Source organism: Patagioenas fasciata, chromosome 11, assembly GCF_037038585.1.
Source record: "Patagioenas fasciata isolate bPatFas1 chromosome 11, bPatFas1.hap1, whole genome shotgun sequence".
Classification (NCBI taxonomy): domain Eukaryota; kingdom Metazoa; phylum Chordata; class Aves; order Columbiformes; family Columbidae; genus Patagioenas; species Patagioenas fasciata.
In genome coordinates this window covers 3970025-3984557 of record NC_092530.1, presented here as the reverse complement: position 1 = coordinate 3984557, position 14533 = coordinate 3970025, and the positions used below count along the sequence as shown (strand labels likewise).

The window sequence follows — 14533 nt, the reverse complement described above, 5'->3', positions numbered from 1 at the left end:
CACCACAGAGAAGAGATCAGTACCTTCCCTTCCTTCTCCCCTTGTGAGGAAGCTGTAGCCACCATGAGGTCTCCTTTTAGTCTTCTCTTCAGCTCTGATGCTCAGAAACCCCTTGGTTTGCTTTCTGAAGCAGAACGGAGAAGCCATGACCTGCAGGCAATGGGAAGGGGGATCCTGTCCATCACACACGGCTCAGAGCTCTTCCTGGGACCATGGGATGTGGGTGTGCGAGGCCCAGGGAAGGCCAACACTGGTACAACAACTTCCAGCTTCCCCAAGGGGCTCCAAGGAGGCAGAGAGGCCCCAGTGCCATGAGGACAACATGGCTTCTCCTGGGCCTCAGTGGCAGAGACAACTGCCATGGCCAAGGGGACAGACACCTGGGTTCTGTGGATCCCTTCCAGCCTTGCCAGCGCCCTTTTCCATCTCCACCACAGGCTGTTCTACACGGTCCTACCCCTGCCCCTCTTTCCCTGCAGGCTGCAGACACCCATCTTGCTTCCCCACCTGCTCTCACCCCAGCATTTCTGCACCTTCACTGCTGTGTCTGCACCCTCACTGGCTGTGCTTTGGAACACAAACCATGGGCTGATCCAGCTCCCTCTGGGTGACCTCTTGCACCACAGCACTGCCCTTCCACTGTCATTTCTTCCTCCTCATATCCAATCCTCACCTTCCAAATTGCACTTTGCATTTTTTTTTTCTCTCTTCTGCTTTTTCCAACTACCATGGAAAGCTCAGCTGCTTCAGAAACTGCCCTTCATGCAGGGAACCCAACCCATTAGGCTTCTTGTGGTCTTTTACCTGACCTCACCATGATTTTCTAAATCCCATGACTGCTACGGGCCGCTCAGCTTCTCTGACAGACACGACCATGTTCCTGCTGCTGTCCCGTCATGTTCTCAGATGGGATGGACATGATAACACATCTCTAAGGCATCTCCTACCCATCTCCTGGGTAGGGCCTGTGGGCACCTAAGCAGAGGTTCTTTTCCAGCCATGTCCCTGCTGCTGGGCTGTAACCTCCAGAGACAGAACTGACCTCACTGTCCCCTTCACAGCCACAGGATTCTGATTGGATTAAGAGTGTCTGAAACACAACTGAACTCATAATACCACACTCACCCATCCTCCTCCTTAGCACCCAGGACCTCCCAAGACTGAAGCGTGTTCTACTCAGTCCTATACCTGCCCCTCTTTCCCACAGGCTGCAGACACCCATCTCGCTTCCTCGCCTTGTTCAAATTTGTCAAATATATTTCCCACTAACACTGTGAGTGAAAAGCACTCCTCACTGGAACTGCTGTTTTTATGTTAACACCTTCTAGATCTCCTCTACAGCCTGATTTTTCATTTATTTATTTATTTTTATTATTATTATTCTACCTATTCCCTCTCCAGAAACCTCTCCAAGGCAAAAATTCTGTCAAATCACAGAATAACTCAGGTTTACAGAGAGCCCTTGTCTCACTCATCTTGTCTCACTCATCTTGTCTCACTCATCTTGTCTCACTCTTCTGCTCAGGGCAGGGTGAACCAGGTGAGGTTGCTCAAGGACTCCATCATCCTCAAAGGCACTGAAAGTTCACTCCGTTACATCATAGGAGGGGAGAATAAAGATGTTCAACAGTTTTGTTCAAGTGCTGGTCACTGAGAGATGACACCAGTAACTGGCTGCACGGAGGACTTTGTACTACTGATGATATTTGGGCTTGACGGTTCAGCCAACTTCCCACCCAGCATCCACTTCCTGAGCCCCATCAGCACCACTCTGGCCAGAAGGAGACCATGTCTGAGCCTTGCAAACACCCTGTACACAACATGCCTTTCTTTCCCCTGTCCATTTGGGCTCAGCAGTCCCTTCCTTGTCCTTCACATTCCTGGCAGTGGCTGCAAGACGATGCGTTCCAACCCCTTCCCAGGGAGGGAGGTAGGGTGGCCAGCCTGTAGTTATCCCAGTTCTTGTTTGTGCTCTTCTTGAAGATGAGTTTGAGATCTGTGTTTTCTAAGGAACCCAGAACCATTCTGGTTTCTATGGCACTTTTGAGAGCACAGTCCGTAATCACGGGCAAGGGTAACAGCAGATTGGAGCACTTGCAATGAGCCTGACCAAGGCAGCTGAGATGTATCTCACTGGGGCAGTGAGGTTTGTTCTTGGAGTCACACACAGAAATGTCAGGGTTCTGTCAGGTGTCCACATCCGAGCTGGCCTCATGGACTCCTTATGCACCCAGGGATGCTAAGAGACAGAGTCTGTCCCTTTTACACACAGAGGCAGGAGTCACAGTGTCCCTCTGGCCTCCTGTTGCCACTTCCAAAGGATGGGAGACACCTCATCCCTTTGGTGTGTAACCTCCTCTGGACTCATCTGGGATGTCCTACGTCATGAGGAATGGACATGGGGACCTCATTTCAAAGAAGATCCCAGTGGGTGATTTCCCATGGGCTGTTGCTCCCAACGTTAAGTGACCTCAAGTCCATGTCTGTGCCACAGGCCTTCATGGAACCCCCAGGAACAGCTGATGGTGTTTGTGCTCACTCGTGTTCATCTCACCTCACATACATAATGTACATACTCACACCTCATCTCTACAACGGAAACACTGGACTGCTGACCTACTCATTCATTGTCCATCCGTGGAGGGAAGAACAGCATCTGTGGGTGAGAGACCCATTTTTGAAATGGTGGTTGTGAGGGGCCAGTCCATGGTGATTGCCCTGAGGCTCCTTCCGTGGGGTGTCCAGTGCACAGGGGCACAGCCCAGCCCCTGCTCTGCTGGTCCTGCAGGTCTCTGGCAGGAGGCCTGGCTGTGAGAGGACACTGCTGTACCAGTCCTGCACACACACTGATCAGCTGTACAATGGTGTTTGAATCTGTGGGACATTTTCGTAGACATATACTTGAAGATATAAACCATCATGCAGTGCCATGAGGAGATCATCTTACTCTCTGGAAAGGCCGTTGTGAGGCCAGCTCTGTCACAGCAGTGCCCATTGCCTGTCCCTGCCTGCGCTCACAGCACTGACACACAGCAGGACGGGGACCAAGCTGCCAGAGCACTCAGGCCTTGCACCAAGACAAAGAATGAGAAGGAGACTGTGGGAGTGGAACCTGAACAGCTCTGGAAGACCAAGCGCTGGTGCTCCCTGGCAGGGTTGCCAGGCTGGACACATTTGCCCTCCTCCCATGCACAGGAACTGTCCCTGCAGCTCCAAACAGGCCTTGGTGAAAGGATCTCATGAAAAAAAGTCACTACAGGGTTCTTTATTATCTTTAAATACACAAAGGGCACAGTCAGTGGTTATAAAAGAACAGCAGACAGTGAATTTGAAAGGGGATGACAACATTATCACAATAGAAACACCACCAACAACAAAAAATAGAGATGACAGGCCAGGCCTAAAATTAATTACATTAAAACTGCTATGCAGAAGGAGATGGGAAATTTGTTGTTTCACAAAATAATCCAGTCATCAGTTTCCACAGTGCATCCTTGAGCTCCTGGTTCCTCATGCTGTAAATGAGGGGGTTCACTGCTGGAGGCACCACCGAGTACAGAACAGCCATCATCAGGTCCAGGGATGGGGAGGAGAAGGAGGGGGGCTTCAGGTAGGCAAACATGACAGTGTTGACGTACAGGGAGACTACGGCCAGGTGAGGGAGGCAGGTGGAAAAGGCTTTGTGTGATCCCTGCTCAGAGGGGATCCTCAGCACGGCCCTGAAGATCTGCACATAGGACACCACAATGAACACAAAACATCCAAAACCAATTAACAGACTAAACACAAGAAGCCAAACTTCTCTGAGGTTGGAGTGTGAGCAGGAGAGCTTGAGGATAGGGGGTATTTCACAGAAGAACTGGCCAAGGGCATTGCCCTTGCACAGTGGTAGTGAAAATGTATTGGCCGTGTGCAGCAGAGCATTGAGAAACCCAGTGGCCCAGGCAGCTGCTGCCATGTGGACACAAGCTCTGCTGCCCAGGAGGGTCCCATAGTGCAGGGGTTTGCAGATGGCAATGTAGCGGTCATAGGACACGACAGTGAGAAGATACAACTCTGCTGAAATGAAAAAGGAAAACAGAAAGACTTGGGAAGCACATCCCATATAAGAAATTGCCCTGGTGTCCCAGGGGGAATTGGACATGGACTTGGGGAGAGTGGTGGAGATGCAGCCCAGGTCAAGAAGGGCAAGGTTGAGCAGGAAGAAGTACATGGGGGTGTGGAGGTGCTGGTCCCAGGCTATGGTGGTGATGATGAGGCCGTTGCCCAGGAGGGCAGCCAGGTAGATGCCCAGGAAGAGCCAGAAGTGCAAGAGCTGCAGCTCCCGTGTGTCTGTAAACGCCAGGAGGAGGAACTGGGTGATGGAGCTGCTGTTGGACATTTGCTGCCTGTGGGCATGAGGACCTGTGCAAGGAGGAAAAGACAGTGACGAGTTAGAGGAGACTTCTCTGTGGAAAATCAACATGCTATTTCTCAACAGTAAATCCCCTCCCTGATGGAGGGATGTTTCAACTCATTCTCTCTTTCTACCAGCTGAGAAAAACAGTTCATCACAGTTTAAAATGCAGTTGGGCATGCAGTTTCCATGGACACAGCGGTAAGGCAAAATTCACTGAATTGGTGGCAGAACAAAAACTGACCCACACTCCCACCCCAACCCCAGAGAGCAAGAGCTCCAGGGACAGGTGGAGAAACAGGGAAGGACACTGCAGTGCTACCAGAAAATAAAGCAAGGACAAAAAGGCAGGCGGGCATGCTGTGGAACCTCCTCCTTACCTGGCTGTGCTGCTGCCACTCACAGAACGACACTGTAGAGCAAGTACCTTTAGCACCTTTTTTGTGTACCACGTTCCAGGAACCCTTCCCCTGGAGGTCCAGCTGCTGAGGTGGAGACTCGTGACCTGGACCCCATGGCTTTGGGGCAGAGGCTTTGCTGGGGCGGAGAGGAGATCAGGGGTTGAACTGGGAAATGTGTCTGCACTGCAGGGGATGCAGGGGGGTCCTTAATCCCCTTCCCAGCATTTCTGGTCCATCTCCCTCTCCCTGTCCATGTCTGTGCTCCTGCAGCTGTGTCTCTGTCCCTGGGTCTGCTCCCTGTCAGTGTCACAGACTCCGTCCCACCCACTGTGTGCTCAGCTCTGTCCTGCTCACACCTCCTGGCACTGCCCAGGGGCAGCTCTGTGTGTGCAGGGGCTCAGGAGCAGCTCAGACAAGTCCTAATGAGAACTGGGGTCTCAGTGTCTTCTCCAAGGAGAGAAATAAATCCCCATCTCCCATTGCACACCCAGACAACCAAGAGTGGAAATCTGAAAGCACAGAATCCTTCCTTTGCAGTTGTTCCTGTCTTGATGTTGTTGTTCTGAAGGACCCTCTGCCATATCTGTGGGGTTGATCTGGAGCTCTGAGCAGCCCTGACCCACACAGCACCCTTCAACCCCACAAGCTCCTTGCCTGCCCTGCCAGGGGTTGCTCCTTCCACCCACAGCTGCTGCCATGGGATCTCCCAGGCAGGCTGAGCGCTGACCCTGGCAGGTGGCAGAGTCCCTGCCCCGGCAGATCCCTGGGGTGCAGGGACCCTGCTCTACAGGACAGCCCTGGGCACCCCTGGGTGCTCACCCGGCTTCACAGCTGTTCAACATTGCCTGACAGAGCCCCCTCCTCACAGATCCCACCAGCTGTGCCTGTGCCAGGTTTAGGAGATGCCTCCAGGAGCTACAGCTGCATTGCCCTGCACCCAGAGACTTTGCATGGCAAGGACTGCAAAGGTTTCTCCTCCAGTAAGCTCTCAGTCATCCTCCCAGTCCTGACCACCTTTCATCTCTCTCTGCCTTGCTCGTCTCCCTGAGATCCCCAGGCAGAGCCCTCAGCCCTGCTGCGCTGTGCAGAGGAGCTGCTCCTGGGCAGAGCTGTCTCTCTGCAGCGCTGCCGCTTGCCAGGAGCTCCCTCTGTCCCAGGAGCCCAGCCCAGCTCAGCAGCACAGGAGCAGCCCAAGGCGCTTTAATGACACCTCTAGTGGGTTTGGTGCTGAGTCCATGAACCTCAGGCCCTGGAGGAAGATGATGAAACCTCTCAAAAAGTCAAACTCAGATCTAAGCTTCAAAGTTTCTTATAATGTTAATGGATCCCAGTGAGGGACACAACTGAGAAAGCATCCCCAGGGTCAGTTACAGAAGAAAACTGGATGCAGTGATAACAGATCAGGAAGAGCAAAGTAAAGATGGCTCTGATGCTGAGTAAACCTGGATTTGTTTCATTAATCAAAGGGCCAAGCCCTGACTTCGTATCATGGGAAGTCAGATCCTGTCCCTCCCACGTTGCCCAGGGCCCTTCCTGGACAGTGTGATGTGGGGCTGTGCAAGGCCAAGGGCAGGACTATGGTCCCACACCTCCCAGGTTCCTGGCTGGGGACAAGGAGGCCATGAGGCCCCTGTGCTGGAAGGACAAGGTGTCTCCTCACAGGCATCAGAGATGGAGACAACAACCATAGCCAAGGGGAGAAGGAGCACATGTCTGGTGGGGGCTTCCAGCCTCTCTACATCCCTTGGTCATCTCCACCACAGCCTGTCCTATGCTGTGGCATCCCCTGCACCTCTTTCCCTGCAGGCTGCAGACATCCCCCCTGCTGCCCCACCTTGCTCTTGTCTGAGCATCTTCCTTCCTTTGCTGAGATCTCTGCATCCTCCCCAGCTGTTCCTTGAAGCACAAAGCCCTGGGCTGATGCAGACTCCCTCTGCTGACCTGCTCCACCACAGCACTGCCCTTCCAGTCACATTCCTTTCTGCTCATGTCCAGCCTGGACCTCCCCAGCTGCAATTTGGACCATTATTTCTTTCTCATGCTCTTTCCCACTATGCAGAAAACCTCCACCACCTCTGAAACCACCCTTCAAGCACTCTCAGGCTACTCCTGCACTGCTGCAGCCTCCCCAGCGCTGCTGGGCCAAAGCAGCCCAGGTCCCTCAGCATCCAACACCATGTGCACAAGGTGCTGAACCTGCCTTGGCAGAGCCCTGCACTCTCCAGTTCCTCCCTGCTTCTCCAAACTGGGAAGCCGCACACTGGCACACCCCCGTGTGTGTGGGCTCACACCAGTGCTGAACCGAATGGGATGAGAACTCCAGGTGTCTGGGTCCCCACGCTCCTCCTCATGCACCCCCGTGTGCAGCTGCCTTGTTCATGGTGAGCGTGCACCACGGGCTGGTGTGGGGACCTTGGAGTGCCCAGGCCCTTCTCCTCAGGGTCTCTGCTCAGCGCGTCAGGTCCTTCTCTGTCCTGATGGATGGGGTTATTGTCCCACCATGATACAGCACTTCATCTTGTCAATATTCAGAGTTATCTGATGGGTACATACCAGATGCGTGGAGCTCTGCCTGGGGACAGACAATGTCAGCTGAAGGTTGAGGAGTCAGCATGAGAGGGCACAATAACATGGGCAGTGTTGTGGTCACTGGACATCAGCTACAGGATCCCTGATCAGGCAGAGGAATTAGATGAGGTCTCCTTCAGACAAATGAAAGAAGTCTCATGTTTCCAGGGCCCTGTCCTCATGACAGACCTTAGACATCCCAGTATCTGCAAGGTACCAGCCATCCAGGAGGGGCTGGAGCTCATTGACAACATCTTCCTGACACGGGTGACTGAGGAGTCAGTGAGGTGAGGTGCCCTGTGGGACTTCACACTTACAAACCACAAAGAGTTGGTCAGGATGGAACAGTCAGGGATGGGAAAGTGGAGCTGAGGCTCCTGGGAGATGATCACAAGGCCAAGAGCAGGATTTCAGGAGAGCAAGCTTTGGCCTGCTGAGGGACCTGCTTGGCTCCTATGGGATATGACCTTGGTGTCTGCAGTGCTTTTCTCTCACATCTCCTCCCTCCTCTCTCCCACCTGCTGTTGTGCAGCATTTTTTACCCTTTCTCAAATACAATATCCCAGAGGTGCTGCCAGCATCACTGAGTGGCTCAGATTTGGCAAGGAATGGGTCCATCTTGGAGCCATCTGAAATCACCTCTGTCTGACGTTGGTCAAACTCCTGTTGTCTTCTCAGAGAGGTGACAACTGTAGCACACCCACGCTCTCCCCAGTTCCAAGCCTTTGCCATGGAAACCCAGTTAGATGTTACAAACTACTTGATCACAGAGGAGAAATGGAAAAGATCTTTGTCAACAATTCGAGGAATTCACCAATCAATGAGCAGGTTTCTATGGAGAACTGTAAATGCCCTGACAGTCACTGGCCAGGCAAAGCTGCAGGTGCTGACAGTCCAGTGGATCTTGGGCCAATTTCCTAACATGTCTGCCTGGTGGGCCAATAGGGGGTGATGCTCAGCTCGATCTGGTGTTGATCAAGAAGGAAGAGCTGGTGAGGGATGTGAACATCAGTGTCCACCTTGGCTGTTTTGACCTGGTAACAGTGGGGTCCCAGGCAGCAGAGGGGAGGGAGGAAGGCCAGCAGCAGAGCACAGGCTGGTGGGCTCCAGAGGAGAAGACTTTGACATATTGGGGGATGGTGGGTGAGGTCGTGACATGGAAGTCGGTCTGAAGGGTGAAGGAGCTCAGGAAATCTAAGAAGCTTTCCAGGGCAGCCTGCTCCAAGCACAAGAATGATCGCTCCAAGTACCCATGAACAGAAGCATTTATCTCATTGAGGGATAACAGGCAGCACACAGGCGGTGGAAGCAGGGGAAGCTGCAAAAGAATAAATTTATTACATGCGTGTAGGGATGATGGCAAAGATGCCCTACACTTGATCCTTGAACAGGAGTCTGAGGGCAGTAAGATGAGCTAACACTGCTTCATTTGCAGTAAAATAATAGACAGGGTGAATGTGAGCCTGCTGCTGAACTTTGTAAGAACTTAATCAGACAGGACTGAGGTTCTTCATGGCTTCTTTGCCTCCATCTTCACCAATAAGGTCTCCTGGGACTTTGTTCCTGAAGGCAGGAGTCTGGAGAACACCCAGCAGTGGATGGGGCTTAGGTCAGGGGTGACCTGAGCAAACTCAGACACCATTACAGAACAGGAGATGGGTCACTTGAACAGCTCCCTGAACACAAGTATCACTGTGCTGTGGCACCTGAGATTCCCAGGAACTCCCATGCCTTGGTCCAGAGTTGTGCGATTCCTCTTGAGGTGTCCTGGCCTGTCTCCTTGCTCAAATATGCTTTAGCACCCACTACTCTGATACATTCAGTCTTTATCAGGAATTCTCTAGATCAATATTTACTGGAGGTTGTTGATATCAGTTGTTCTAGAAATGAAGGCTTTGGTAGGGGGATGGAAATATAAGAAATGTGGCTTTATTACTATTCATCATGGAAATGCTCTCTGTTTGGCTGTTCGTGAAATCTCTCTAATCATCCACACCAGACTTGAAGCCTTTGGGTAAATGATGCACAAAGCCTTGGCTTGTAGGAGCACTTTCAATGTCAATGAGCCCTCTGCTGCCATGATCCTGAACTGCAGCTACTCAAAGAATGAACAAACCTCTCATGAAGTGAAAGGCAGAAGCAAACCCCAAGTTTCTGAGGGTGTTTGGGACTCCCTGAAGGGCCATCAGTGACACAGCTGTGAAGGAAACAACCAGTGCAGGTCCCTGTCCCTGTGGGCTGGTGAAGGAAAGACTTGGAGACACTGGTTAGAGGTGGTGAGGGCCATGGGGAGGTGGCTCTGATGCCATGTCAGCCCTTGACGCTTGTTCATCACCAGAATGGCTGAGCCCTGACCCCTGGGACCTGGTAGATTTTTCTCCAATGTTTTCCAAGGTTTTTCCTGTGGTCACTGTGAGTGTTTTGTGTTTTGAGGGTGGGTTTTATATCAACTGCTGTTGCTTTAACTGCAAGGTTCTGGTTTTCTGTGGAGTCGGAAATGCCTGTGAGCTCCTCACAATTCATCCAGCTTCTTTCATACACCTGGCAATGGTCACCAATCACCTCAATGTTCCAGTCCCAAACTTGCTTGAATCCCCATCACTCCAGGAGGTTCATACATCCACCAGGTTCATGGATGATTCCATGTGGGCAGTGTAAAAGAGGAGCAGAACAAGGTCAACAAACACTTGAAGGATAATTCATATGTTTTAACATGGTTATCCTCAGAAGGCCCAACTGCTTTGCATCTCAGGAAATGGGATGCCAGAGTTCAAGGGCAGGATGGTTTAGGCTCTGTGCTGGGATCTGGAAACTGAAACGTGCTCCCATCTCCCAACCCCCTGCCTTCCTCAGTGACGGTGTGAGACATTCTGCCAGCGAGGGCTGAACTCACAGTCATGACCAGTATCTTATGTCCAACTGCAGCCAATGGTGTCCTGCCAGCTCAGGACTGGAGCTTCCGTTGCTGGAGGTATTTAGAAGATGTGGAGATGTGGCGATTAGGGATTTGATTTACATTTGTACTCTATATTGTTAAGGGTCTTTTCCAAAATAAATGATTCTATGATGCCATGATTCTATGATTTGGGTTGGAACCATTTCAATTCCATCACCTCCAGCTTCCCTCAGAGGCTGCTGTTGTGTGGCACAACTGTCCTGGCTCTCCAGGCAGGTTGGGCACTGGTTTGGTGCCTGCATTGGCAGTTTTCCCCTTCCTGGGGTAAAAGGCTGTTGAGGAGAGACAGCTGTAGAGATTTGGGTCACCAGGCTTTGGAGCAATCCTTTCAAAATCTGAGCAGGCTGGGCTTTGGTACAAAGTCACAAAGGACGCCAGAATCTTTACGTGGTGTGCACTGACACACACTGTCACCTGCATTTCCAGTCTCTGCAGTCCCAACTGTGCAGCAGAGTCTGGAGTTCTGAGCTCCCTTCATCTGCCCTGTGTGACACGTGTAAAATGGAACTACCCCAGTCAAATGGCTGGTTTTGATTCTCCTCACAGCCTAAAGCACCACGTGGGTCAGGAGACAAGTCACCCATCGAGGACTCATATGCTCTGCACTTACGGTTCAGGTGTTCCTGGGAATCTCAGTAGACATGTCACGCTGATATCTGAGTTCAAGGAGCTGGTCAAGAGCCTCGTGTCCATTTCTGTAATTGTGGCTTTGCTGCCTGGCTGATGTGCAGACTCTTTACATGGATGCTGACACCTCTTGAACAACCTGCCCTGAAAGGGTTAGCAATATGGGCAGTTCTTTCTGCAAGGGAATTAGGACAGCAAAAAAGACCCTGGGTTGGGGCAAAGGAAAAGCGATGCAAAAGTTGTGGTCAGGGCTGTTTAGGGCACTTGTAAAGCAGCCCTGCACCTCATGTGAATTATTCCTGTGGTCAGGAAGCACCTGAGAGCTTTGTCTAAACTGAAAACATGAAGGGGATGAAAGGACAGCGTCATTCAGGCTGAATGTGATGACAGGAAATGTCTTGACCAACCTCCCGCTCAAGCAGGGTCAGACCAGATTACTCAGGGCTTGATCCAAACACATCTTGGTCGCTTTCTGGGACAGAGTGAGTGCGCACTCCTGGGAAACAGCTTCCAGTGCTTGACTGTCCTCAGGACTGGAAAGTTTCTCCCTTTCTACAGCACCTTTCCAAGCCCAACCATCCAGATTGCGTTTTACCCATCTACTTACACACTGACACAGACCATAATGTCCTATCTTGGACACAAGAATATTGTTGGGGATGATGCTGAATGCCTTGCTGACTTCCAGGTAACAGACCATCAATGTTTTCCCCACGTCCACAACCCTGTCCTTTCCTCACAGAAAGCAAAGAGCATGGACAGACACAGCCTGCCCTGGGTAAACCCTGTCACCTTCTCTTCCAGACACCCAGAAATGGGGTCCCAGTGGACATGTTCTGGGGCACAGCCCTTAGTTCCCCTGCTCACCCATTGGCCATTCTGAAAAGTGCACACACTGTGTGAGAGCTGCCAGTGCTCAGGGAGTCCCCCCAGTCTCCATGAGCTTTCCAAGCTGGTGGAGAGTGGCCTCCCTGTGACATCGTCCTGCTGTCTCAGCTCCTGGGATGCTGCCCCTGCTGTCCCATAGACTGGAGAGGATTGTGTTAGTTCCAGTGACCCCTGACTTGATCCCCATCCTCAGCTGATTGTTCTCCAGATTCCTGTCTCCAGTCACACAGTCCTGGGACACATTGCAGGTGAAGATGGAAGACAAGAGGACACAGGGATTCTCACCTCTTTCCCTTATTAAATTCATCAATGGCCCCACACTGTCTTTGTTTCTCCTTTAACTGTTCCTGCACTAGTAACAGCTCATTGTGGGCCCTTGAATTGCCTTAGAGGTCCAGACTGAGTTCTGATCTGGACTGTTGCTGTGCTTGGAGGCTGCTGTCCTTGCAGACCAGATGAACTCACTTCTGCCACCCTGCCTGGCAGTTCATTCCACCCGTGTCACAGCTCTGTCTGCAGCACTGACAGCTCCAGCTCCCCAGTCAGGTCCCTGGCTGAGGACATTGCCTCACATCTGGGCTGAACCACCCCAGCTGTGGCACCAGCCCAGCTCTGACCTGCCACAAGGAAACCTGGTACCAAGTGTCCAAGAGCCCATGTGTGCAAAGGCTTTGCTTCAGAGTACAGACATGACATGGCCAAAGATTGATGAATGTCTCTCTAGACCTAGGAGTATAAAACCAGAATATAATGCTTAAACTCATTCAAATGAAGAAATTCCCATCCACAGTTTACAGAAATTAGATAATTTGCTGTAACATTCCTGGTGTCCTGCCTAATGATAGGACAAGAAAATATGATTCTCATACTGATTTATTTTTTAATACAGAGAACACAATGCTGGCAAGAAGTGTCTGTTCAGAGGAGAGAGAATCAACATCAATGATTACTTGAGGCTGTTTGACAGGATGTGCCCCAACAGCTCCAGGGACACGTGGAGGGAGCCCAGAGGGGACAGAGAAAGGGACATGAGGGGCTGCTCCTGTGCTGCTGAGCTGGGCTGGGCTCCTGGAACAGAGGGAGCTCATGGCAAGCGGCAGCGCTGCAGAGAGACAGCTCTGCCCAGGAGCAGCTCCTCTGCACAGCGCAGCAGGGCTGAGGGCTCTGCCTGCAGCACCGAGGGCACAGGAGCCAGGCAGAGAGAGGGGAAAGGCAATGTAGGTGGTTCGTTGCTGAGGGCTCATTGAGAGACAAATCTTCACAGTCCTTACATGGTAAGTCTCTGCATGTAGGACATCCTGCATTTCCTGGAGAGAGACCCTAAAGATGATACATCCTACAATTTACAGGATCTGTCAGGTCTCTCTCACAGTATCTCTGTTGTACAGAAGAACACACTCCAGAGCAGTGCTTCCCTGCGGCACCGTCAATGGGAAGGGGCATCATGGCACCTTCTGCTGAGGGTGACTGCAGGGGGAGCTCCCAGGGGTGCCCAGGGCTGTCCTGCAGAGCAGGGTCCCTGCACCCCAGGGCTGTGCCGGGGCAGGGACTTTGCCGCCTGCCAGGGTCAGTGCTCAGCCTGCCCGGGGAGACCCCGACAACACTGAGGGGAGAAGATGTGACTGGAAGGAGCAAACCCTATCGGGCAGGAAATGTGTTTCTGCTGTGGAGAGGGTGCTGTGTGGGTCAGGGCTGCTCACAGCTCCAGATCACCCCCAGCATTTTTCCAATCGGATGCCTCAAGGACAAGATCAGTGACAGGATTACCAAACAGATAAGGAGCTTTCCTGAGCCTGTCTTTTCAGTTTCCTCTCCCAAGGGGTGTGGGGTGCAGGAAAGGATAAAATGAAAATGAGCTCTCATGCTTAAACAAGTCACTGAGACTCCTGAACTGCAACTCTGAGTGATCAGTACATCTGCCAGAAGGCTCATAACATCCCTTCACCACCCCTCTGCCTGTGCACAGCACCTGCATCACCTTGGCTGGACCCCTCAGCCTAGTCTGACCTGTCCTGTTTTCCAGCCTGGAAACAGGAAGATGCCCCCAGGCAGTGCCCTGTGAACAGGCAGGATCTGCAGGGCCAGGGGGAGGGCACAGGGGGTGGGATGGGGTCTGTGAGCACTGACAGGGAAGAGACATGGACAGGGAAACACCTCCCAGGGGGAGAATCTCCACGCAGCAGGGACAGGATCAATGAATGAGAGGAAACTCAAACAAGATCCGTAGGTGGAGGGTGAATCCAGAAATCTCTGTATGATCCCCTGCAGCGCAGATCCCTCCCGTGAGCAGCCCCCTGGCCTCCTCTCCCACCCAGCAAAGCCTCTGCCCTCAGGGCTGGGGGCTCCAAGGCATGAAGCAGCTCCTGTGCAGCCAGAGCTCCAGTTCCTCTGCAGAGCACAGGGGCTGAGAGCAGCTGCCCGGCAATGTTGGTGTCTGGGAGGTGGCTGCACAGCTGGGGAAGGGTGACGCTGTCTGAGTGCCCGGCTGCCTCTGCCCTGGCCTCTCTCACACCCACCCTCACCGCATTGTCCTTCTTGCTCCCCTGCTCTGGGTCACTGCTGTTGGGATCTTGTTCTTGCTGTCAGGCTCTCTGGGGATGGCAGTTTCAGCTACAGAGTCACAGCCTGATCTTGTGGGTCCTTTCCTGCAGGTGTGTCCATGGGAACACGTGTCCAGCTTTGCTCTGCTCTGTGGAG

At 52.3% G+C, this 14533-nt stretch overlaps 1 protein-coding gene across 1 annotated transcript; it reads right to left on the bottom strand.

Moving 5' to 3' along the window:
• Positions 1-3424: 3424 nt before the first annotated feature.
• LOC139828875 (olfactory receptor 14A16-like) lies at positions 3425-4381 on the bottom strand. The gene has a single exon (XM_071813651.1). The coding sequence runs from the start codon at positions 4379-4381 to the stop codon at positions 3425-3427; it is 957 nt and encodes a 318-aa protein (XP_071669752.1).
• Between the last annotated feature and the right edge of the window lie 10152 nt (positions 4382-14533).

Excerpts from the sequence above, each read along its gene's own strand:
- LOC139828875 (XM_071813651.1), bottom strand. The coding sequence starts at position 4,381 with ATGTCCAACAGCAGCTCCATCACCCAGTTCCTCCTCCTGGCGTTTACA.